This window comes from Calonectris borealis, chromosome 4 (assembly GCF_964195595.1).
Source record: "Calonectris borealis chromosome 4, bCalBor7.hap1.2, whole genome shotgun sequence".
Lineage (NCBI taxonomy): Eukaryota > Metazoa > Chordata > Aves > Procellariiformes > Procellariidae > Calonectris > Calonectris borealis.
In genome coordinates, this window is record NC_134315.1 from 84,916,930 (window position 1) to 84,941,799 (window position 24,870).

A 24,870-nucleotide genomic window follows, 5' to 3' on the forward strand; every position below is an offset into this window, starting at 1 on the left:
AGCTTGGCTGGGTAAGGGGAGCTTTGCTTGTTACTAGGATAGCAATCACGGAAACAAAAACCAGTATAACAGAAGCTAGCTTGTGCGCTGATACTAGCCGAGAGAGACACCAGAGACATCAATCTTCATTGTTCAAAGTATATACGGTTCACAGGAGGTCAAGCAGTAATTTCTGTCTCAAAATAATGCTGCACATTTGCCTGCCTTATGCAGACTTGAAACCTTCTTTTAACTTTCTGTCAATTAAAAGCAGACACTTAGACAAGCTATTGTTGAGCGAAATGGTAGAATAAAGGTCATTGAGTTTCAGAGTAAGGATGGCTCAAGTTCAATCTCTCCTGAAAAACCAAAAGAAGGAATTGATACATTACAGATATTTACTCTGGGAATTACGATAGTCAACAGTGAAATTCTCACTGGGTCCCGCAGCAATAATACAATTATATATGCCACCGAGGGAGGGAAAGCCAAAGAAATGATAACGGCACGTTGAGTCTGCCACCTTAAGCCTGTTCTTTTGTGCATTAGCGTGTCTTTAATAATGTGACATATTGTTTCTCATCTAGAATATATATTGGGCAATTTATTCTACGCTCTTAGATATGCTCTGTGTTCTGTACTTCAAAGAACATCAAGCCATTCTTTATCTACTTCATCAATGACAGGCAAGCTCGTATCCTGCTTTTAATGATGCCGCAGATGCATTTTTCCAGAGAGAAAGCACGTTCGGGGAAGAACTGTAGAGCACAGCTCAGCAGAAGATTCATGCGCCCATCAGATTAGGGTATTGTAGTGGTTGTTTATCAGGCTGGTACTCTTTGTAGCATGATTTTTACCTTCTCATAGGCTTTAGCTGTAGGATGCTAATATAAAGATCATTTGCTGCTAACTCTATGTTAGATGCTGCGTCCTCCCTCTTCTGTCCCAGGGACACAGGGAGGGTGGGATAACCGTGCGCCACCTGCCTCGTTGGGATGGATGGGTGTAGTATGTCCTCTGGCCCTCGGGGTGGGGAGGGCCCTCACTGTTGCATTTGCTTCTCACTCATCCCTGCGGTTCTGTCTCCTTTGGTGCCTTTCAGAATGCCCAGGCTTAGCATTTGTGTATCGGAATATTTCAGTACCTGCAGGTGTATGCGATCATCACGGCCGACGAGACACACCAGAGGACAAGCTGCACCCCAGAAAGGGTATAAGCTGATGCTGAAGGATACACTCGCTCTCCTTTCTGTGCCGAAACGATGCTGATGAATACAAACACGAGTTTGGTGCTGTGGTAAGAGCCTACGATGAAACTTGCGGGCAAACGCTTCTTTCTGTGCTTTTGCAGAAAACAGCGCAGCCCCTCTCGGTCTTCTGTCATTGGTTAGCAGCATTATACAATGCATGACAATAGCAAAACCACATTTATGGGTTCGTTTGACTCCAAGCTATGCAGCTTACCTCATTTCAGATGAGCAATGATTTCATTTGATAATAGAATGTAGCTTTGAACCTCAGACATAGTGGCAGAGAAGAAGAAAACCTGTGCTGCAGTTAACTGTCCTCAATTTTTTCCTGTCACGCAGGTTTTTAGTGTATGCTGGTATTGACTTCTGTCGTAAACATGTACACGTGTTCACCGTGGATATGGAAATGTTTAAGTTGATGACTTGTATTATGTTCTCCCCTTTCTCAAAAAGCTGAGTTCGTATCGTTGCACAAATGGCAAGTTAGCTCCTCACGCCTAATTTTCTTTCATACAAGAGTTATATAGCACTAAAAGAAATAATTTATTTCTTCTTCTCTGGAAAAAGAGGCAACTTGCAAATCTCTGTATCAATATCTAGAATGTACAAAACATCCCACTTTATTCATTTAGCCTTCATGAATGGGTTCTGCAGGAATAAAGGCCTGGATCCCATTTTTGTAGACTACTCAGAAGTCATATCATGAAGCTGTGACTTTTGCCACACAGTTGTTAAAAAAAGTGCATCATAATGTGCTTTTCTGGTAGACATAGGTGCCTTCAGTAGCCAGCCTGTGCTAAGACAATCTAGGCTGTGTATTCTTCCATGTCCTAAAGCATTTTACATATGAAAGCGTACCGTTCACAAATGGAAGCAGAACTCATCTTCTCATCACCAGCTAAGGCTGGCAGAAGCCCAACTAGAGACTTCCGTACCTTATCTAAGGAATAATATATTCCCAGCTTAATATATATTAGAAAAAGGGAACTTGTGCAATGCGATGTACCAAATGCTACATTTGAGTGTCTAGCGTTACTCCTGGTCCAAACAAGTAATTCAAGAAGCGAAGGTGATTGGAGCAATAGTGATTCCCTGTACTGCTGCCTGCACTTATAAGCCGTGTGACTGCATGCGTTCCTTGCAAAAAGACCATTACAGCTGAACCACGAGAGCAGACTCAAAGAGAACCATAATTGAGGCCGAAAAGATGTTCATGTCTTAGCTCTGGACAGCTGTCCATTTTAATAAAGGAGGTGTTAAAGGCACAAGAGGGAAAATGTGCTCAACTGCCCTTTGCGCTTCAGCAATGTCTCCCTTACGATCTTGAACTACTAAACTTTTCCCAGCTTCTGACTGCTTAGACACCAGTGCAGTTTCTTGAGCTGTTTGCTGGATCTAGACCATAACAGGCAGCATTAACAGGCACTGTAACCGTAAGCTTCTCACAGCCTACATTGTAAATAAGTCCAGGTTTGGTCATGCGCAAGGCTGCTGTTGCCTTCTTTTGTAATGTTATTTCACCACAGATATTTAAGCATAGATACGACTGACAGTAAGCGCCTCTTGGTGACGGAGAAAAGCAGGAGGATATGTAGGAAAGTTCTGCTTTCCTAGGTCACGGCCCGTGTTTTTCATTTCCAGATAACTCAAGAGTTATTAACTGAAAAGTAAAGTGGCTGGCTTCATAAGGGTAATGGGGCTTGAAAATGCTTTTGGAAATTACACTTACTGAATCAATGAATCCAAACTAAATGAAGCACAACTGTGACATTTCTTCTCATTTCTCAAACTGTATCTAATGTAAGAAAGCTAAGAAAACAGTAACGCCGTTTCCCTCAATAGAAGACAAATCCCCCCAACAGGTTTTGCTTTTAAATAAATGGACCATTTTTTTGAAAAATGTTTACATCTTATTACTGTTTAAAAATTCTAGCACACACAGATACGTGTTCTGCAGATAGATGAGCTGTTTAGGTAAATTAGAATATTTATACAACAATATTAGAATATATTGTTGTATGAAGTATAATTTGGTAACTGACACTGGTTCATCTAGACTTTGAAAGTGAACCACACCACATGTTAAAAAGGAGAAAGTAAACAATATATATGGAAATAATGGAAACACTTTTCCCATTAACTGGAACGAAGCACTAAAGTTAATAGTGCTCATTAATGATTGAATAATTTATCAAGCCGCTTGAGGTAATTGTGACTCTTCTCATTATCAAAATAGATGTCTCCTTTGCCTATACCTAAGCTTTTAATCTCCATAACCTTAGTCGCAAAGAGTTCTACAGGTTAGTCCAGTATTATATACATACATAGTATTATTTCGATGTATATTTATGTATATCTGCTGCTGAGTATTCATATTTTTTTCCAGAAGCAGTTTAAACTGTCTGCTTTTGGGTTTAATTGGCTACCTTATTTTTGGAATAAAATACACAGCGTGCTAAATACATATTCTTATGTTATTCATTGTTTTATATACCAATACCAGGGTCATAGCCTTATCAACATTGCCCGGTCCAATCTTTACTAACTTTCCTCACGTAGTCTCTTCCTGGGGTTTCTATAGTAATGCTAACAGGTATTCGCTATGGACGTTGTTGCCTTAGATTTGGATGTGGCCCTTTGCTGATTGCTGATTTATTTTCTAAGCACTTGAGTTTGATATAGGGCAGGATAGCAACAAATAAACATGAATGCCATGCTACTCTCCGGGTATACCCGCTGCTCGCAGAGAACAGGAGGAAGCGATCTCTTTGATCACAGATGAAGTACTTGAGCAAGAGTTTGAATAAAGAATTTGCCTTGATTGATTTAATTAGATCATTTTAGAAACTGCTTGAGCAGTGTGCACACTGCAGTGATTTAATTAAGCTCACGTCTAAACCGGTGCTGCTATACTGTAGTGAATGCGAGCCCCCCGAATTCAATCACTATAGGTAGCGGCAAATGTTTGAAATCTCAGCTGATGTGTAACGCGTTTTTATCGTTACTGGATGTTACTGTGGACTTGGCACAGCGCATAGTTGGGCTGTCCCTAAAAGTAAAACGAAAGGCCAAGCAGAAGCTGAGAGTTTCCCCTTGCTCCCACAGGATAAAAAGCTGTGCCAAGCCTTGATCCTTTCTCTCCTAACCGCCTCTCCGAGCCGATGCTTCTCTGATGCTTCTCTCATGTGTGTAGGAGCACAGTCGACACTCAGTCAGCTCCATTTTCCCATGCACCAGCTCCCCATTCGTGTCGATGAGAAGAAGCGTTGCAGCCCAACGGAAGCTGCTTTTGCTACTGGGATTACTAAACTAAGTGTGGAGGATACAGCATTCCCTTTATGTCCTAGCTGGAGCATAAAATTACAGATGGTAGTCATGACTAACATCCTGGGCTAGTTGGTACCTTCTTGTCTGATCCCATGTCTTCGTGAGTGGTCAGAAGTTCACAGCCTTTTAACTGTGGACAAAATGAACTAGAGATGACGCAGCATCTTCACGAGGCAGGAATAGTGGAGGTCTTCAGGAGGTCTGGAATAGTGGTACCACAGAAACGGTCATAATGCTAAGCAGCTTTTGACAATTCTGCCTGTAAGATGTAGGAGACAAAAAAAATATGTAGAATTGAAATGCTAAAAACCTGTGCCTGGCCTGTTTGAAGGTCTAGAGGTGAGTAGGAATTGCTCGCGAATGATGAATCACTCGCTGCTAGAGAGCCAGGCTCTGGTGGTTGCAGTCTAAAGTGCTCATGCCTTTTTGTTTCTTTCCGCTCTTGTCAGCAATAACAGTGTTTACGTGGGCAGCGCCCAGGTTTTGTTCACGGCTCGTTGGATTGCTTTTACTCATCTCCTCTCAAGGACACTGCAAGTCTTAATTCATCACCCTTTGTAACGATTCGAAGCATTACTATTATTTGGTGACACTCCAATTAAACAATAATGACTAGGTGTAGGCATTTCCTAGAGACTAATAAAAGGCTGGAAGGAAGTGATGGGCCAAGATCCTGCAGAGAAATTGTTATTGCAATTGTAAGCTGAGAAAAAACAAGGGAAAAAATGCAGAAAGGATTTTTTTAACGGATTACACAATTTTATTGGCACCGGAAAGCCAATGCATGCTCTGAAAAGAATGTATGTCCTGAAAGCTTGTCAGATTGTTTCAATCATCTTTCAACTTCCTAGCCAGCTTAAAAAGTGAACTTGAAAAACATTTTATGCTTTTGCTGGGTTTAGCTCCCAGTCCCTCCTTCCAAACATATCCTGTCACAAATCTTTATTTATGGGCCTGTGTTGGTATTTCTGCCACACGAGTCGTTTTTCCTTCTACGTTAAAGCTAGTTTTCATGTGTTTCGAAATCTAACCTACACTACTTTACTGACTTTTCAAAAAAATTGGAATAATTTCCTCAGTAAAGGCAACACTACAGCCATTTGAAGGCCCATTCCAACCAAGCATAGAGGAACATGCGAGTAAATGAAAGCAGCCAGCACACTGCAGGATGGAACCAATAATTCTTAAGTTCTGTGACATCTTCGTTACATGTCACATTAAATTGGATTGAGTTAGCGTTTCCTTGTTCTGAATGCATACGCAGAAATACAGAGTTGAGAAGAACGTACTCAGCCCCTCTATCACTATGCACTGAAGAATATCATGTCTATCTACAACTCAACTTTCAGCTTTTCTGAACTGATACTTGTCGATTTACCCTTTAAAAAAAACGCAAATGAAACGTCGAAAAGTTTAGAGCTTCTACAACCTTTTTGATAGGGGTACTGCATTTAATGAGTTTTCTTTTATTGCTTCCTTACCCTAATTATAGCAAAGGTTTTCCCACTGTCTAGTTTAAATTTTCTCTCCTATAAATTAAGACAAATTATTCTTGTCTTCGTAGTAGTAAATATTAAGAAACATCGATCGACGTCTCGTAATTAACAACCTTTCTATCACAGAAAAACAACTCACTCTCTTCTCCTCTTCTCCAGAGGAATATCACTTGTTTAACCTTTCTTCAGAGGACATCTTTTCTAAAGGTCTTGTATTTGCTGCATTTCTCTGAACTAATTGATGTAAAATAACTTGTCTTAATGTGGGATACCCAAAATGGGATGTGGTACTTCAGGTGAAGCCTCAGCAGATTCATTATCTTCATGTCGTACAGATGTCGTTTCTTTCAGTATGTGCTGGACTGAATTTTGCCTTTGTTTCTCTATTGCAGATTTCTGTTCAGACTGTGAGCCGCTGTAGCCCTCAGACCCTTTTTGACAGACCTGCTGCTTTGTCAGATACTTCTAATTTTGTACTTAAGAATTTTTTTTCCTCTTGCCCTTAGCTATTGCATTTGTATTTGTTGAATCTTACGGGGTTATTTTCAGACCATTTCTCCATTTCTAAAGATCCCTCTGATTCTGAATTCTCCCTTCCAAATTACTTTCAGCTCCTCTCAGGTATTGAGTCCTCAAAACAGTTTGGAAGCGTACATTCGTCCGCCACCATCCAGGCTATCCAGTAGTCTCGAATAAAATAGTTCCAGAGGAGACCACTGCAGTGCCCCAGTTCACAGTCAGAGGCAACGGTAGCCCTGACATGAGTTCTTCCACATATTTATATAATCCTTTAAAATGCTTCCATCTCAGACTTTTATATTGTTTCCTTACTAAGCTGCCCTTCTTTCCACTGCATCAGAAAATTTCGCTGCTAAGTCTGTCACGTACCTTTCAGAAGTCATCAGGTGTCCTGCGCTCCTTTATTCCTTGACTTACTATCCCAAGGTCCCATCCTTAAGTATCGTGATACTTAATGAAATTTCCAAGTCCCTCGCCTGTGCTTTGCCATGACTACTCCTTTATTTACATGGTGAACTTAATTGTTTTGTGATGACTTCCATTCAATACACTTCACTATTCTTAGATTTACAACTACTCTCAACATATTATTCAAAACCAGATCCAACACAGTTCTTCCCCTAATAATCTTCTCTGCTTTCCAGAACAGAAAGTTATTCCCGTCTCGTGCCAAAGACTTATCTATCTTATTTAATAAGCACTTGGGCTGCAGCGCATGAAACGGCAGTCATTAGGATATGCAATAGCTCTGTCTGTCTTTTTGCATAGTGGAAAAATGGACAGCCTATATCAGGAAAAGCTATTGCAAAATTATTAACAGTTATTACACTATTTCTGTGCCTACTTAGATCTGGCATAAACTTGCAGCAATTCTTTTTTCTTCATCTTTCCCACTACTTCTGTTGTGGCATGTAACTTCAACTACGCTAGCGGCAGATAAAATTCTTCTCTTTCCTTAGCCTGAATGCAAATGCTATTGGCTAAACAATTCGCAAAAGTCTTAATGATTTTTCTAACCGAACAAAACTAAAACTAGAGTTCATACCTCCGTAGGATTTGAAATGTACTTTCAGCTAACAGCTTGTGAGTGGAAATAGCCCGTTTGCAAAATTAAACCATTTATAAGCAACGTAACTGTATTTATAAGTGGGCTTTTAAAGGTACGAGTCAGCCAGCAATGGCATCTGTAGTCAATGTAGTTATACCATTTCAATGTTTTAATGTGCATCAGCACAGAGACTGTTCAGTTGTGACCCAAAAGACATTCTTTCTTCCCAGGCTCTCAGTTCCAAGGATTCTTCCCCTCCCTTCAAGCTTATAACACTATATAAAGAAGTAAGTATTATTTTTAGCATAAGGACCGATGACCAGCGATATTTTTGCACTTCTCTAAGACTCAAAAATTACACGGGGGAAAAAAAGCCCATTGCTCATTTTACAGAACAACTGTAACAGTAAAACCTATTGCTGCAAATAGGGTAAAAAGAAAAAGATTTGAAACAAAATTATTTGTTGAACCTCAATGGCTGCGGCTTTTCCATGACTTTTTATTGCTACAAGTAATTTTGGGGCGTACCAATGCCTCTGGGGGTTTTCGGTGACGCTTGGATTTTCTTTGCGCTATAACGTAATGTATTTGCATCTCAAAGGTACTTAAATGAAGGATGCTATATTCTGATTTGTATGCTGCAAAAATTAAGACATCGTTCAGATTTGCCATTTGTGCTTGACCTTCACCTTTTGTCCTTCTTTTTATCTCAATAGCAGTTGTAGAAGCAGGAGAGTAGTATTAGTGTTGGAATGTGGGCATTTTAGTTTTCTTGCAACAAAGTTCAGCTTTCGGGAGGGGGAACGTTGTGCCACCAGCCAGATCTCTGTGGACTATCAGCAGGCCCTTTATAAACTGCGTACCACGGTTTAAGAATTGCTGAGAAAGGCCACATGTTTTAGTCACATGCGTAACTTTTTCAAGGAAGAAGGTCACTTTCTAAGACTTGTTCATTAAATAAGTTAGGATGGTGGCCTTCCTTCAAAAGGCTGCAAAGAGCACACTTCATTCCTATAAGAGAAACTTCTTAGCTATCTTCAGGACTGCAAAAGTTAGTTGTTAAAGCAAGGGTGAAATCGGGTTTTGTTTATAAGAGAGAATGAAATCAACTGGACTGGTGGTAGCTGGGAATAACCGGAAACCTGGCCAATAGAAGGCAGGGAAGAGATCAATGATCTTACAAAGCAAGCAGGAATATGTAACCTTATCAAATGAAGCAGGAGTCTTGGTCATCAGGACAAACATAGGAGACACTTCTTCTCCAGAAAGGAAACAGATTATTAGTAATGTGAAGCAATTTACCAGGTCAAGATGCAAACAATCCTGAGCCCGTTATAACCTCTTTCCTATTCCTTCCTCTAGGATTTCTACCTACGACTCTTACAAACACATCTGCCTTTATGTTTTCCCCACTTTCCGTGGATATTTTGAACCGGCCCAGGGTTGTCGTATCACCAAGCAATTTATATTTTGTTTGGTCCCAATGCCGGCTGTAGTACAAATGACCGAATCTCGCGTTGCAATAAAAGACTCTTGACCTCAGTGTCAATGAGAGTTGCGCTGGGCGTCACCAAAGCTGATGTCAGCTGTTTGTACCTTAAGTATTTTCACCGGCTTGCTCCTCAGTTTGTTTCCATTTTAATGTCAGAAATCGGTGACTTGTAGTTCTTTTCCACAGCTCCTTTTGTTTCTTTCCTGATTAGAACAGCTGATAGAAACCGAAACGAATGAAAATTTGTCTCAGTTCACAAGGTCAATGCCAAGCCTCTACCTGGCAATGCAAAACCAGAGGAGACGTCAGAGAATGCACTTGCTTTCTAGATGATTTGTGCCATCCCTCTGCACCATCAATCTTTTTCTTTGGTTTTTTTTCCCCCACATCAACCTATTTTCCATGCCAACATGTTTCACAACACACCAAAATCTTGCTGCTATTTTGTATATATAATTAAGCAAACAAAAAAAGCCTTTCATTACTACTGCTGCCTCTGAGATGCGGACCAGGGATATGACTTGATCCTAGAAAAAAGCAAAACCAAACCCAAACCAGCTGTCTCCTGGGGTTTTCTTAGCTTTTAGCTCGTCATAAGCTAAACATAAGTTTTAGTAATTGTGTCTAAAACAGACTCCATCAGGGTCAGCGGTATGAAAATAAGACATAGTATTTACTAAGATAGGAATATTGTATAGCTACTTCTCTGTGTAAAATGATGTTTCTCAGGGCTCCAAGGACCAGAAGGAAAACAAACATGCAACAATGAGGCGATAAGAGGGGAAAAGGAATTCAAAGTGCTTATTGGGAAAACCTCCTCTCTGGCAGTCCTTTGTTCACACTGACTGAATTATTACAAAATAGAAAATAACCCTCACATACCTGAAGAAGAACAAAAAAATTTTACCGCAGTAATTGCTGAACACTTGAGAGTCTGTATTACAAAGACACAGATCCGTGTGTTTTAAATGAAGGTGAAGAATAATGAAGTGACACTTAAAAAAAAAAAAGTTTTAATAGGTAAAGAACATATTTCTAGAAAATTAGGATTTTTTTTCTTTCATTTCTAGCACTCAGCTTGAGTAACTAGAATGAAAAGCGTTTGTCCAGAAACAGCAAGAGACATTTCCAAAACAACACTCACACAAAGAAAGTTTTCCACTTCTATTTTGCCTTAATAACTACTTTCTGTAAGGGATATTTAACATTTTTGCAGGCAGCTGTTTTATTCTCACGGGATTGATTTAAAACCAATTTATGTATTGTACAGAGGAAAGACTTATGAGTAGGGAGAGATTTAAGGAGAGAAATGGTTAAGAAACAGTCATCAAGGTAAAAGCATTTGAACCATTCAGCAGTTTAAAGAGGATTAAATCATCACGTTTCAAACTCCAAGCACATGTGAAATATCTGATGTTTCATTTTCAAGTAGTGTTCTCACCTAGAGCTTTCCTCCATAAATCTTCAAAGTATTTACAATGGAGTAAATAATCACTACCCTAATTTTATAGATGGGAAAATTCTTCATATATGGAGGTGAAGCAGAATACTTAAAGCTGCCTTATCCTGATTTTCTAGACGGGAAACTTTTTTGTATACTGAGGTGAAGCAGCATGCTTAAGGCTGTCTAGCCAAGAGTCAGGAGGGGGACCCAGATTTCAAGCACTGTGCAATAAAGTCACGGATACACTATCTGACACAAGCTATGACTCTCGCTATCTTGACACTGAGAATACAGTTAATCTTGTATTAAAAAAAAAACTCCGGAGGTTTTCTTTTGTGAAACTAACTTGTGAGAGAAGTGTCAAGTTGCGTCTTATGTGCTGAATAAAGACACTAAGTGGAATAATTTATATGTCATTATAGATCTGCCATTGCACAATTATTAAAAAAGGAAGAACGTTATCAGCATTTTAGGCAACAAATGAAAGGAAGAAGCAAGACGTACCAATATTGCGACGGAGACATACACAGCATGTGACTGGGACTTTTTTGTTTTCTCTCATGTTTTCATGCAGTGAAAGTTCACTGTTGACTCCAGTCATAAAAAGCAGAAGTTGACCTTTATTGCTCTTTTATTTTTTTGATAATGAAAGCTCAACATCTCCTATGATTTCATGATTCATCGAGTTGAAGGTTTAAAAAAAAATATTGTATAGCAACCCCCTCCCCCCCCCCCCCGCCAATAATGCTAACTGATATCCCGGCTTCAGTGCAGCCTCTGCATTAAGAACCCCCATCTTCTCCACCTTAGCAGTGGATCTCTCCTCACTTTAGGATTCAATGCTTCTGATTTGCTGTTCTTTGTCACTGGATTTTTCTTCACACCATCTACTGTTCCACATCAACCAGAAAATAACTGTGCTTGTGGGTACTTTCAAGGTTTTAAAATTTGTTTTCTGTTGGTTTTTTTAAGTAGCGCAAAGACCTTTCTGATCTGTTTGTCACACTGTCAAGTATGCATTGCACTGAAGAGGTTGGTTTTACTGCATGCATTCCAGATGCAGAAGACCAAAGCATCCCTGCTCTGCCTGAACCAAGCGAGAGGTTTCATTTCAGTAAGGGAGAGCAAAGTTTACCTTGGCTTTCATACCCTGAGTGAAAGAAGTCTCACAACTCTTCCTTTCTGGAAATTAATGTATCTTCTAGAAACGTCAAAATGTCCTTCCACGCAGGTGAGGAATTAAATCAAAGTCAGTGGGCCTATTCACGTATTGAAAATTATCACTCATTTACCTGCTTGAAGGATCGGGCCCATAATTTTAAATTTAAGAGATCTGTCAAAATCTTCTCTATTATTCAACTTCATTGACCTATACTTAATAAAAGGGAATCCTTAACAAAAAAACTCCTCACACTATGCTGGCGTCTTACAGAAAAAGACCATTTGGGTACCACGTTTGCAATTAAAGAGGCTGTGGAACATTGTAAGGTAGCTGCGGCGTGGCTCTTTGAGATTACTCACGAGAGACTAGCCAGTTCTGCAGCCACCTACGCGTTCATGACCACACCTCGGTGTGCAATACCGATACACTTATTTGCCAGCGAAGCCTAGTAGCTGACCTCTTCGTCCTCTAGTATGTCAAGACAGAGATTAGTAGTGCTAATCCCAGTATAACAAGAGTGCTCATTTTGTCCGGTCTATAACTCACTCAAGCAATAATTACTTTAAAAAGAACAAAAATACATGGGCGGGGAGAGGGACTCCCAAAACAAATAAAAACTAACCAGCTAACCTAAAAGCCAATCCTACCCTCTCGCAGTGACTTTTAGAAAATACATTATTTTTACTGAGGACGAGCAAAATTGTATTACTCAATGGCACTAAACTTATGTGCTTTTAACCTAGCCGCATTTTTTCTCAGACTTAATTAAAAGCGTATATCTAAGGAGCGCAGGCATATATCACTGTAAAAATGCCCTCATTAACGAAATGCTGCTGATCGTGCCATTCCTCTCACAGTACTCTCTTCTTTTCATCTGCAGTCAAAATACCTTTCTCTTCTAAGGAAAACTGTGAATTAAGAGTCTCTATATACTGCTGAAAAATTGATCTCCCTTTACTGAAAGGATGGCAACGACTACAGAAAGGGGACTACTAATGCAAATAGCTGTTATCAGTGCTTTCAACGTATGACAAGTTGTCACTTCAATACAGAAATATTGTCTTTTTGTTACTGACTAAGAGTACGGCAATATGATTAAGTCAAAACTAATTTGATTATTGAAACGTTACCCCAAGGATTTAAGCTTCTGACTTCTCCAGCGGTTTTACTGAACCGATGGCTGCAATCGATATCCGTCCAAAACCTTGGCGTTCGGTGTGAAAGGCTGTGCTGTTAAATTCCCGCTATAGATGCCAAAAATGCAGCTTCATTCATTCATATGAGAGATTGACAGGAGATCCCATATAAATTTTGCTTTTATTGTATGATTTCATTTAGTTAGGGGGGGAAAAAATGCACGAGTACCTCATTTGTATGGGACTACACAAGGAGAACAGGCTTGGAACGAAGTTACCTTTTCAATGACTCTGATCTGTCACTATTTTTTGATGACTAGAATCACTGTTTAAGTACAAAAACTGGGTGTCATTGGCATTTTGGAAAGTTTGAAACGAGGTTTCAGTCTGAATGTGAATTTGAATTGGAAATTTGAGATAAATGATTTGGAAGTGTAGGGTGTTTCCCAAGTGTTGTTCCTAAGGAACTGTGACAAATACTGCCTTAAATAGGCACACTTGCCATCTAGCAGCATGGTGATAACAACGTACCTTACAGTCAGTGGCTCCCTGGCTGCTCTGGCTCTGTGCCTTTCCAGTCAAGCTGAGAAACTTATGCGAGGGACTGCGGGACACAGGGCTTCTTGCGGTTCAGAAACCGTTTTTCAGATACAATTCTTACTTTCCTGAAAATTTCACAGGTGAAACGAAGCTTGTATTCGAAAATTCCCAGGGTTGCTTTGTCAATGTCTGTAGGGAAGATGTCCACGGATGGTACATTTCACAGTGAGAAATTTACGGCTGATGTTTTCCTGTCCAGATCCGTCCTTTTACCGCTTCTTTTCAGTCAGCTAACTCCTAGCCTCCGCGTAGCGCACGCGTGGAGACCCACCGCTGGGAATTTATACTTGTCGTCAATGCTTTTTACGGTTATTTCCCCTACAGGAAGCACGCTGCAGACCCCAGAGGGTCTACAGGCAACCGCCGGCCTGACCAGGGTCTGCAGAGCCATCTTCACCACGGCGGTGCTTTACCACGCCATGCCCGCACCGCGCCAGGCTGCGCCTCTCCGTAGGCCCCCTTCTCGAGGGCGCGCCCCGCACCCGGGCGGGTCCGTGGAGCGCGATCAGCGCCGTCGCGGCGGCCGGGGCCAAGGCTGAGGGGCCCCGTCCGCCCCACGCGTGTTTCCCTCGGCGGGCCCCGTCGCTGGGCGCCCCGCGGCGCCTCAGGGGTGGCGCGAGGCCGGCGAGGCCGCTGCAGCCCCTAACGGTCGCGACGCGCGCAGCGGCCTGAAGGAGGGCGCGCGAGGCTGCGCGGGGGGTGGGGAGGGTGAGCGGGCTGCGCGATGCGCCTCGCTCCCCCCCGCTCCCGCTCCACGTGCTCGCCCAAGGCTGACAACCTCACTTCCGGCCGGGCGGCGGGGGGGCGTGTAACGCCTGTGTGTGTGAGGGAGCGGGGGCCGCGCATGCGCCGTCGCGCCGCACACTGGCGGGGCGGCTGCTCCCGGCAGCGCGCTCCTTTCCCCCTCCCTCCCCGCCCGCCTCCGCCGTCCCGGCCGCCGCCGGGCTGTGGCTGGGCTGCGCCCGCCCCCTTCCTCCTCCTCCTCCTCCTCCTTTTCCTCGTCCTCCTCCTCCTCCCGGAGCGGGCGTCGCTGCGGGCGCAGGCAGCCGGCGGTGGCGGGGGAACGGCTGAGCAGAAGCGGGGCGGGGGCCGCGGCCGGCATGTGAAGCGGGGCAGCCCCCTCCCCGCTCCGGCAGCCGTTGGGCAACGGCCGCCCCTCGCCTCAGACGCGCCGCGCGCCGCCGCCCGCCCGCCCGCCCGGCGGCTTCTTCCTCGGCCGCCCTGCGCCGCGCGGGGCCGGGCAGCCGCCTGCGCCCGGCGCCCGTCCCGCGGGCCCGGCGGGGCCGCGCTCGCCATGAAGAAGTTTTCTCGGATGCCCAAGTCCGAGGGGAGCGGCGGCGGCGGGACGGCGTGTGTCGGCTCCGGCGGCGGGGGCGGCGGGGGGAGCGGCGTCGCCTTGGGCAAGGTGTTCGCCGTCGGACGCTACCAAGTCACCCCCGAGGAGCTGCTGGCGGAAGGTAACGGGGGGGGACCGGGCCGTGCGAGGTGCCCGTGGGACAGGGCGGGAGCGGCGGAGGCCGAGCGCGGCCGTGGGGCGAGGCGGGGGCCCGCTGCCCCCGCTCCTCGCCGGGACGGGCTCCCCCGCCCCTGCCAGCCGCTGGTTCGCTCTCCCCGTCCCTGAATAGCTGCTTACCCGCTGTAAGCCGGTTAAGGGGGTTTTGTTTTATTTTTTGTTACGGCTGCTGGCTGGTGCCTGGGGCTCCTTAGGCGGCTTAGAGTTTCCTGATATTGTACTGAGTAAACCGGGATGAGATGTCCGAGAGAGCGGCACGCTGCTGGCGGGGCTGGTGGTTCACGGGGTCAGATCAGCTGGGGTTGGCGACGGTGTGGCCGGTGACCGGCGCCTCAGAGGAGGGCGGTTTAATCCTGTAGTAGGCTTTTGCTAGCTAATCTGGAAACGACAAAAAATAAAAGCCGTGATCTTCCTTGCTGGAATGCAGAAGATGTCTGGCAGGGTCACGAGTGAAGTTGCAGTGCTGGCAACTTCTGCCGTAGAGAATCCTTCTGCCGTCCTCCCCTTGTTGCAGGGTGCTTGCCTTCTAATTCGTCTCGTTAACTTGCACTTTATGTCTTGGACCTCCATTGGGTCTTACAGAAGAGTTGCGTGAATTCAGATAGTCTTATAATTCGCTAGACTTTGTTAGTTGTACGACTTTAATAGATGCTGGCATGGGCCGTCATCAAAACAGCCGTATTTGAGTTCTGCTCTGTGCGTGTGTGGGGGAAACGGTGCAGTATTGATATCTCGTAGTTGGTGGCAGCTGTTGTTGTGATGCATACAGTATAATTCACTTCCTAGGTCACGGAGCACAGGGCTAGTCCTGCATGCTTCGTAGTCACTGAATTTCTCAGCACCGCAGCACGCCAGTTTGGATGTTGTGCGTAAAATAATTCGTCTTTGTAATTTTTATGTCTGTGTATTGTTTAGGCTGGTTTATGTATAAATGTACTAGTAAACTTACATGGCTTGTGTGCATTTCTTGATGAAGATGTAAGGTGCGGTTTTAACAAGTACATACAGATACTATTAGTATTTAAAATAGAAACGTATAGGTGGTCCTTAAATTTTCATTGCTGTCTGGAAAAAGTATCAGTAGAAGAGTGGAATTGGTACTTAATAGTTAGAAGGCAATACTTTGGCTAGGAAAATGAGGTCAGGGCTTAGCCAACCACATACCTGGTTGCCTAAAATATGAGTGGTCCTTGCTGGGAGCTCCTTCAAAGTCATTGTGGTCTGACAGGAGGTCATTGCTCTGCAGGGCTGGTTGCAGGGCAGAGACTTGTTAAAGAAATTATGGAAATAGGTTCCTGAACAAATTGAGGGGGTAACACAAAAACGATACTGGTAGCGGAAAGGAGAAAAATAGCATGGCGCTTGCTTCGGTTTAGCGTTTTATTAAAAGTTTCCTCGTAATGTGCTGTTTTAAGAGTCACTATAGATAACTTTTTTTTTTTTTCCTTCTTCTTTCTGTAGTTTGCGGAAACAATTTCATAGCCCTTAAGGGCTTGGGGGCAAGGGGAGTACGAATTGTAAGAGTTGGGTGTTGTGCAAATTGGCTTCCTTACTTTTGAGACCGAAATAGAAAGTTTTATACAGCTTTTATGTGGTCTGTTAAATATGGATGCCTAGGACTAGAACTGGTAAGAGTCAGGGCAGTGAAAATCTGCTGCACCTTGGGAAAAGCCTTCAAAGCTAACGCCAGAGCTGTTCAGTAGGGATGATCCAAAAAGGCGTAGAGGAGAAGAAAATAACAGGTGGCCTAACTGCAAGGTTGAGGTAGCAGGGTAGTGAGGGAGCTGGGGGAATGATACTCTTAGAAGTTCTCTGACTGTCGGGAAGCAGCTGCGTTAACGGTGTGTGTGTGGGGAGCAGATGTGTGCCCCGAGGTGACTGGTGAGAAGGTCACTGCGAGAAAGGGTTCGAGTGGCACTTCAGTGCTCCTAACTGACCACAGTAGTTTATGAATGAACAAGTTGCGTTTTGTCTGGGAATTACTTCTTGACAGTCAGATTTTCCCTTGACTTAGTAACAATTAGTAGTAAGTAATTAAATGTTATTGATTTATATTAGTCATATTGCTATCTATTATGAACATTTAACACTTTAGAAATCCCCAGCTTAATAATCCTCCTCCTTGGGGGGAACAAATTTTTTTTTTCCCCTAGTCCCTTTGCGTAAGGCATTCTCGTCTTCTTTTATTTTCTGAAACCCAGTTTTACTGAGGGTCTTAGGCTTGTCAGGTAGTTCCTGTTATTCAGTGCTGATGAAGTGTCACTTACAAGTTAATTTAAGAGGCTAATACGCGAGTTTTATGTTGTGTCACGAAGCGTTGTTAGTAAGTTAATGAATATAATGAACGTGACAAGCCTATTTCAGAAAGGATATATAATGTTCTGTTAGCAGTGGTGTGGTATGGATAGATTTTATTACTAGGTATTAGAATTCATAGCTTTATATGTCTGTCAGATTCAAACTGTTTAGACACCCCCCCTCCCCTCGTCGCCCCCCCGCCTTCCAAATTTTGCATCTGAGTTGCCTTAGGAAGCTAGCTTTTGGTTTTGCAATGGACTTAGGCTCCCGGTAACTAGAGCGAGTGGCAGTAGCGAAGCCAAAAGGCTCAAGTTGTAACTACCTTGCTGGACTGCAGTAATGAACTTGTGGTAGATTTCCCTTGTTGATACAGATGTTGCCCTGAAAATGCTGTTCTGTAGTCTTTGACAAAATTGTTTTATTGCAGTATTTTAAAGGCAGAAGTATGTAGCATTATAATCTAGTTCTCTTGCATTCAAACTAAATGCAATAGTTTATTGCTGTTTAAAGCAACTGCATCCTTGTGTAGTAAAGTGGGTATAAAGGTTGAAGTGCTGTAGTTAGTAGGTTGTTAGATGGTTTCTTTTGTTTTAAATACACCTCTCTCCGGTGGACTTCTTAGCCTTCGTAACCCCATGATCAGTATGTTGTTGAGTGGAGGTACTTGTTTTTAAGGTTTATTTCTCAAAGATGGGGAAAAACGAATCAATTTGGGTGAAGTTTTGATGTAGAAAATGAGTTCCTATCCATTTCGAGGGGGTGATAGAAGTATGCAGAATAAATGACTGATACAGGCAGAGTGAAGGCCTTCGTTTTATAACTTCCTGTTGAACAACAGTATATGCATTGCAGCTGAAGTTTGGAAAATTAAATCTGACAAAAATACGGAGAACTCACTGTTCAAAGTTGCAGGTGGTGCTTAGTTGCAGGTCAGTTATGGTCACTCCAATATTGAAAAAGACTTTCTAGTTCAGAAATTGCAGCAAACTGGATGTGACGAAGTAGGAAACATCCTTTTAAATTCATCTCAATTGTCAGTGCAAAACAGTGAATGTTGTGAAAAGTGAAAAGGAAAGTAAAAATTAGCAACTTCCCAAAACATTTTTGGTTTATCTAAGAAGGAGGTAGAAAGTTGTGGCTTGACATGGGGATAATATTACTTCATTATTTGCATGGACTTAAACAGAAAGGAGTTATTGAAGTGCAAGGACTGCAGTAAAACTAACTTTTCTGGAGACTATAAGGGTAGGCGTTGGAAGATGCTCAGTTGTCTTAGCATCTTGATTGCTTGGCAGGACTTGGGGGTGTTTAGACTCAGTAAATAAAGACTTTTCTGGGTTTGAAGTTGTCTTTGTACCACGAGCAGACCTAAGTGGCCATGCTAAGCGTTGTGTTGAAATTAAGCATGTGGGTATGTTTTTAATGAGTGTGGATAAAGCAAGCAGAGACAGTTGTGGATGTTAAAAAAAAAAAAAAAAAGACTGTACATGGAACGTGCAGTGGACTCTCAAGCTTCACTCTCAAACATGACTGGATTGGTTTGGAAGCTTATTTGTGGGCATGGAAAGACGATCACCATACTGCTTTCATTGTTTCCAATTCAGAATTGATTAATGGAATCATGGGGCATATGCTGTTGCACCTTATTTGAAGAGGAAAAAAAAAAAATAGTAGTACTGTGTAGTGTTTTTCTCCCTTGTGGTACGGCTAATAAACTGCCATCCAGTGTCCTGCGTGTCTTGATCTGGTGTTTAAAATACCGCAGTTTCAAGGGATGCTTCAGGCTGGTTGTTCTCCCGTTGTCCAGGAAAATTGGTACCATATCTGGACGCTTTCTGATTCCTTAATTAGACTATTTTGAGTCCAACAGAGAAATGGGGTAACTCCATGTCAGGCAGTAGTCCCCTGTTGTTTGTCGCCATCGTGATCCCCCCACTTCCCCGTAAGGGAACAGCCTATAGAGGCATTAAACATTTGTCCCGTTAGAAGGTCTCCGCCAAAGAGGCGGAAATCCATACCTCTCCTTGTTCATGAAGCTAGCAGTGCTTCGGAAAAATGAGCTGGGACTTGGTCCCCTGCTAAAAGAAGAAGGGAGATGGTTGGACGTAAAGCTTAGACCATCTGGGGCTGATACTTTTTGGAGAAGGTAAGAGGGTTGGAGCTTGCATGTTCTGATGGGGTACTCTGTTATGTCGTGATAGAAGCGTTATGCGGCTAGCGGGTAGTTGTGTAGTTAAATACTAGGCCGGTGCTACTGGACTTGCAGTCATCTTCAGCAAAGAACCTTGAAGTAAAAGAAGTAGTGTCCTGGAAACAAGCATGAGGGTTTTTTTTTTTTGTTGTTATGTTTTGGTTTTCTGTCACATACTGGGAATGCTGATCTGGCCGTGGGTGAGCTTTACTGAACTGGATTTCACAGGATGATCCAATAATTACTGTTTGCCTGCGATGCAGATGTTAACAATAGTTACAGATGAGGAATGTCCTAGGGTGCTGTGAATATAGCACGAGAGGGTGATGATCTCGCGCCTGAAAACCTTGGGTTTTTGGGAAGGGCTAGGCTGGCTGTATTTGGAGGAAGCAAAACTCTCTTGTCATAAATGCAGTACGGTTTTCTCCATCTCAACTCTCCCACCAGTAAGTGCATCGCTTATAAAAGCGGAGGTGAGATGCTAGAGACATACACGGAAGAAACGGGGTAATACCCTGCGCGACTTGCTGCCAAAAGTACCCAAACTGGATGTAAAGTAGCGGTAGGTCGTGTCGCTGTGTGTAGAAAAGGCAATAGGCTGCTTGTAAGCTTTTTTGTGTCTTGAAACTTTGGCTAGGAGGGATTGAAGAAGACACATGACTGCTCTCGTGCTGTAACTTTCCCTGTTTCCTTTGCCCTAGTATATGTGGAAAGAAGTTGTGTGATAGTGGTTATACTGGTTTTTTTAATCGTTCTAGCTGATAAAACGGTGAGTGTGGGGCTGTGTGGTGTTGAGCCTTCCAGTGCTGTATCTTAGGAAGCGTCATTTTTCTAAGTGACCCTATGTCTAGGACTCGAGAGGCAGAAAAAAAGGCCACTCCAGCGGTGACTGCTTTTAAGTTAATTAGTTAATGTTTGTATAACATAGAAGGTCTGATTCATTTACTTAATATGATGGTTAAAGAATAGTTTTCTGTGAAGAGGGACCTCTTAATAGGGAGGACAAGTGAAAACCTCAAATATTCCCTTTACAAGATTGGAAACTCATTTTCCTTTCTTTGATAATCCCTCTCACGCTGCAACCTCTTGGAGCCGTTACTGGCAAACTAGTGAGGGAGTGAGCTTCTTGCAAGCTCTGCCATCCTATTTAAATTGAGCATGCAGTCTTTGCAAGTACTTGATGACGTTCATTATTCAGTTGGTCTTTTATTTTCATACTGTTCCAGTCGAGGCCTAAGAAAACTAGCACATTAATGGAGAGGAATCCCAGTCCTGTTATGTCAGATCTTGTGCTGCGCATTCGCAGATTGTCCCGCTGTTTAACTTTCAGCGCGTGTCTTCTCCTGGAGGTTTTTCTTCAATGAATTGTCTAAGGGAAGAAAGGGAGTCTTACAATTGGATCAACATCACAGTTGTGGTAAAGATTGAATTGCTTATTGTCCAGGAAGGAGTCGTATTAAGTTTTTCAAAATCAGCCTTAAATTTAGGATAGTCTTGAAAGTTTTGTTGTGGGTGGTTTTTTTCCTGCCTTCTGTGTCTTAGAAATAGCAGTTAAATTAGTAATCCAAATAGATGAACTTTCTGATGTGCGTAAGGTTCTTGCCCTTCTAGGATGCTTTGTTAAGCCCCATTTCAATTAACCTTTCATACACTGATTTTTAGGTCTATAGAGTAAGTTCTCTTGGGGATTTCCAACTCCGGCAGGTGCTGTAAATTTTTAAGCATCCTGTTGTACAGCATACACTGCTTTCTCTCGTGTGAAGATGTGGCTCATTTATTGTGCTTTGTTCTGAAGAGGTGAATAGAGAGAAGTGCCATTGTAATGGATCTGTTAACTTCAGCACTTCAAAGCGTTTACATGTGGTGTGGACATCTAACTCATTTAATTCTGAGATTCTGATCGTACAGTGGGAGAGCTGAGTTTTGTGGCAGGTGTTACGATTTTTGTGGCAGGTCGCTTCTGTCATGTCTATGTGGCGTGGCAGTCTCACACGTGACGAGTTGACATGTTCACTATTGGTTTTCTTTGTTAGTTTAGTGGTTATGTAGCATGTGAATTGCTGCTCTTAGCAGTAGCTACTGTTTTATTTTTGGTTGGAATCTAGTTCAGTTGTTCAGGTGGATTATGCGCTGGAAGGCTGTCTGGAAAGTTAACTTGTGGAATTTGAGTTGGGATTGGTCATGTCATTTTTTTCAGAGTGTAACATGACTGAATCTATGTTCACACGTGACCGTAAAGGTCAAGCCTGTTTTTCTGTCTCAAACGGTTTTGCTCTGCTAATATTTGAGTAGCATAAATGGTTTGTTTGAGTTGAAAAGATAAAGAGGAAAAAAAAGCAGTGTGAGTTCTTGAAACTTTCTGATTTTCATTTTGGCTAGGAGTATAATACAACGCATGGGAAGATCTTGCGCAGTCCCAATAATAGGCGTGGCCGCTTTACTCCAAGCGTAGCTTAGAATGGCAGGTGGTGAGATGCTGAACCAAGTTTTGATCTCTGGGTAATGAAAGATAGGGAGCCTGTGCTGTAGTTCTTGAGATTCATCTTCTGGCTTTTCAAGCCTAATGAAGGCAGCTAGCAACTTGAAACAAAAGCATTGTTTTGCCTATTACAGGATGTAGCTGTACTCTGTGTAACGAAAAAGAAAACAAACCAGGAAGCAGTTCGAGTATTTGCATGTGATCCTAGTCTTACGTCAATATGCAGGTAGAAATATCTTTTCATGTAACATAGAGCACAAAAGGAATGCTTTAACTTCAGTTTTGTTAGTCGGATAGCTAGTGTACTGTGTGAACTCCGGTGGTACTTGGGGAAAACAGTCATTTTCACTGTACTTTCCAGAGGTGTCGTGTGCCTCTTTGACAGAGATGGAGAAATTCATAGGTTGGGAAACATCTCTAGGCTGACCAAAGTATCTATCGTACAGCTAAGACAGAGTTCAGCTCTTGAAGACACGTGGTCTAATGCTCTTCAATTGTCAAATTATTAGTCTTTGTATCCCCTAAGGACACTCCTTTCTGCATGGCAGTGTACATGAACGTGTAATATTACGCCTCTGTTATCTGCACGTAATGGTTCCGTTCTTTTCGAAGAACGTTATCAATTTAACTTTTGTGTGCCCAGAAGTAGTTAAATACTGAGCAAGTGCTTTGGAATCTAGTAATTCTGAGCTAAGTTTTTGGGATAGTGGCCAACAGTCAGGTGGTTATGTAGGAGAAGCAACTTGATTTGTAGCAGTACGTGTTAATAAGATGCACAAACTCAAGCCGTCTTTCCTTTGCCAAATTTTGACGAAAGACAGATGTAGCAAATCTGTGTGCCATCTACTTGCTTTTCTTTCTTGCGGGTGTGTTTTGATAAAGTACGCTAAGGTTGCAGTAGTCATAAAAGGTGGTGTATGCGTGGAGGTGCTTTTACTGTGAAACGCCTGGACACCCTGAAAGGGTGAGGCAGCATGTAATAATAGAGAATATATTAGCTTTGTCTGTGAAAGGCTTGGCCTGGCTTTAAAAGAAGTTGTGCAGGATCTTCTTATGGGTGCGAGTCTTTTGTTGGTTCAACTGAAAGTGTTTTTTTTCTTTTTTTATTAGATCTCAGTATTTTGCTTGTCAACATAGGAAAGAAAAACTTTGTTAGCTAATAAAAGTAGAAGTCATTTTCAGACAGGTGTTAGCTAGAAACCAGTGATTCTGGGAAGACTGTGTTTATTTCTGTGGGCTTTTGTTAGAGTAATATCAGAGCTGTCGGTCATTAACTAGTATGTTACCCATACGGAAGTATTTGTGCAGTTCTTCTGTGCGCGGAGAACTGAACTTGAAGCCAGAGATGGGACTCTGTCTCTGCGGAGCAGCGTAATTACAGGCTTACTGTCCTTTAGCATCTGGGAAGAACGAGCATGTTTTAATACATACACTTTAACTGTGTGAACTTAGGCATCTTTCTAGCTGTAGGTGTTTGTTTGTTTTAGTTGTGAATGTGTGCACACATGCTGTCTGATGAATGCCTTGCTTCTTGCTAAATAGGTTTCACCTCGGGTTCAGAGGGGAAGTGCTTGAGGTAATCAGTTAGGTTGTGCTGCTTGTCTCTGGCACTGTTTGAGTTTACAGCGTTCTTTTTAGGTCTTCGTTCTCGAAACTGTTTAACTTTTCAACCCTGGGCTGTATTTCACTTGTTGTGGCTATTTTTTGCCTTCATAATGGTCTAGATAAGTAGGTTACCACAGTCGAATAAGTTGCTGTTTGTAAGCAGAGCTGTGTTAACTGACACTACAAATGCTCTCTGCCTGCCAAAATGTGGAGTGTAAGAGTGTCAGCTAACAGGTGGTTCTAGTAAAAAAATTTTATTCTGCGTGTGGGACTAACCAGGAACACGGACGTGGTCAGTCACCTAATTGGAACTTGATTGTTTGAGATGCTGTCCTTTTCCTAAGAAATGGTTAGATTTGCACGCATCTGCTTTGGAATGGAAGTTTTTGCTCATGTGTTTTTATAGGTTTAGCTTAAAACCTGCTAATATACTGGATGAACAGCTGCTTCCAGAAATGTTGGGAATATTTGCCTATTTCGAATACCTTAAGCTGAAAGTCAGGCTAGTTTGCGGATCCTATTGACGCTAAGCAGCGGTGCGCTGACGCAGGTCCAGTCATTTCTAGTCTGTCGTTTCGCTGTGGTAGAGATGGCTTGTACTGTATTTGCTCTCCGGCTTAAGAAGTTAGGCAGTAAACGTGAAACCCCTGTTTTCTCGAAGGGCTAGGTTCTCTTTTTTCTCTTCATCATTGTCTAGCTGCTGACAAAGAAGGAGGATGAATTCTTCTCTTGCTTTCCTGGTTCTCTTGGGGATGGATTTCAGTCTCTTGAGCGTTGGTCGACTGGTTAAGAAGGTAGGAACCTTGTCCTTCCTCTCGTCTGATTCATGTGTTGCTTGCTCATGCTTGTCTAGGTTAGTTGTTTTTTACTAGTAGCAGTGGGATGTCCTGGATATAGGTGGGGTCAGTTGTGAAACTGGGTTTCTGAACAGAAGCGGAGTGGAGGAAAAAGCACAGAAAAGTACGGGTTAACAACTGGAATTACAAAAATTACTTGATTCTAGGTGTCTGTTCTAATTAAGTGGGGAATACTTCTTTTGGTTTGAGTAGCAAAAGACATGCTGCTTTGTTCTTGAGCAACATGAACACAGGTGTTACGAAACATGAAGTCTGTGTTGTGGAACTGAAAATAGCTAACTTGCAGTGTTCTCCCTGTAAAGGTACGACAGTCTCTTCTTAGCCTTGATTCTCGTTACGTCTGCCTTGCTACTTCTGATGAAAACGGTAAAAATACTGAAGAAATTATTGTGTAGACTCATGTGAGAGTGAACGCCTCTTAGCATTTTTTGTCTTGCTCTTCAAGAGGTGTCAAAGCTGGTATTGATCTGAAGAA

At 42.7% G+C, this 24,870-nt stretch overlaps 1 protein-coding gene across 8 annotated transcripts in view; it reads left to right on the forward strand.

Annotated features, from left to right (window-relative positions):
• The first annotated feature begins 14,271 nt into the window (after positions 1–14,271).
• The window catches only part of BMP2K (BMP2 inducible kinase), a 66,584-nt gene continuing 55,985 nt past the window's right edge, over positions 14,272–24,870 (forward strand). For 7 of the 8 annotated variants that reach the window (XR_012673669.1, XR_012673670.1, XR_012673671.1 and 4 more), the window contains exon 1: positions 14,272–14,909. Coding sequence is in view for 4 of the 8 variants with exons in the window: in XM_075150436.1 (XP_075006537.1) it covers positions 14,297–14,909 (613 nt within the window). In the remaining 4 variants the exon portion in view is untranslated. Of the gene's footprint in view, positions 14,910–14,974; positions 15,091–24,870 lie in introns of those variants that run through there. The other variant, XM_075150441.1, reaches the window with a different exon arrangement.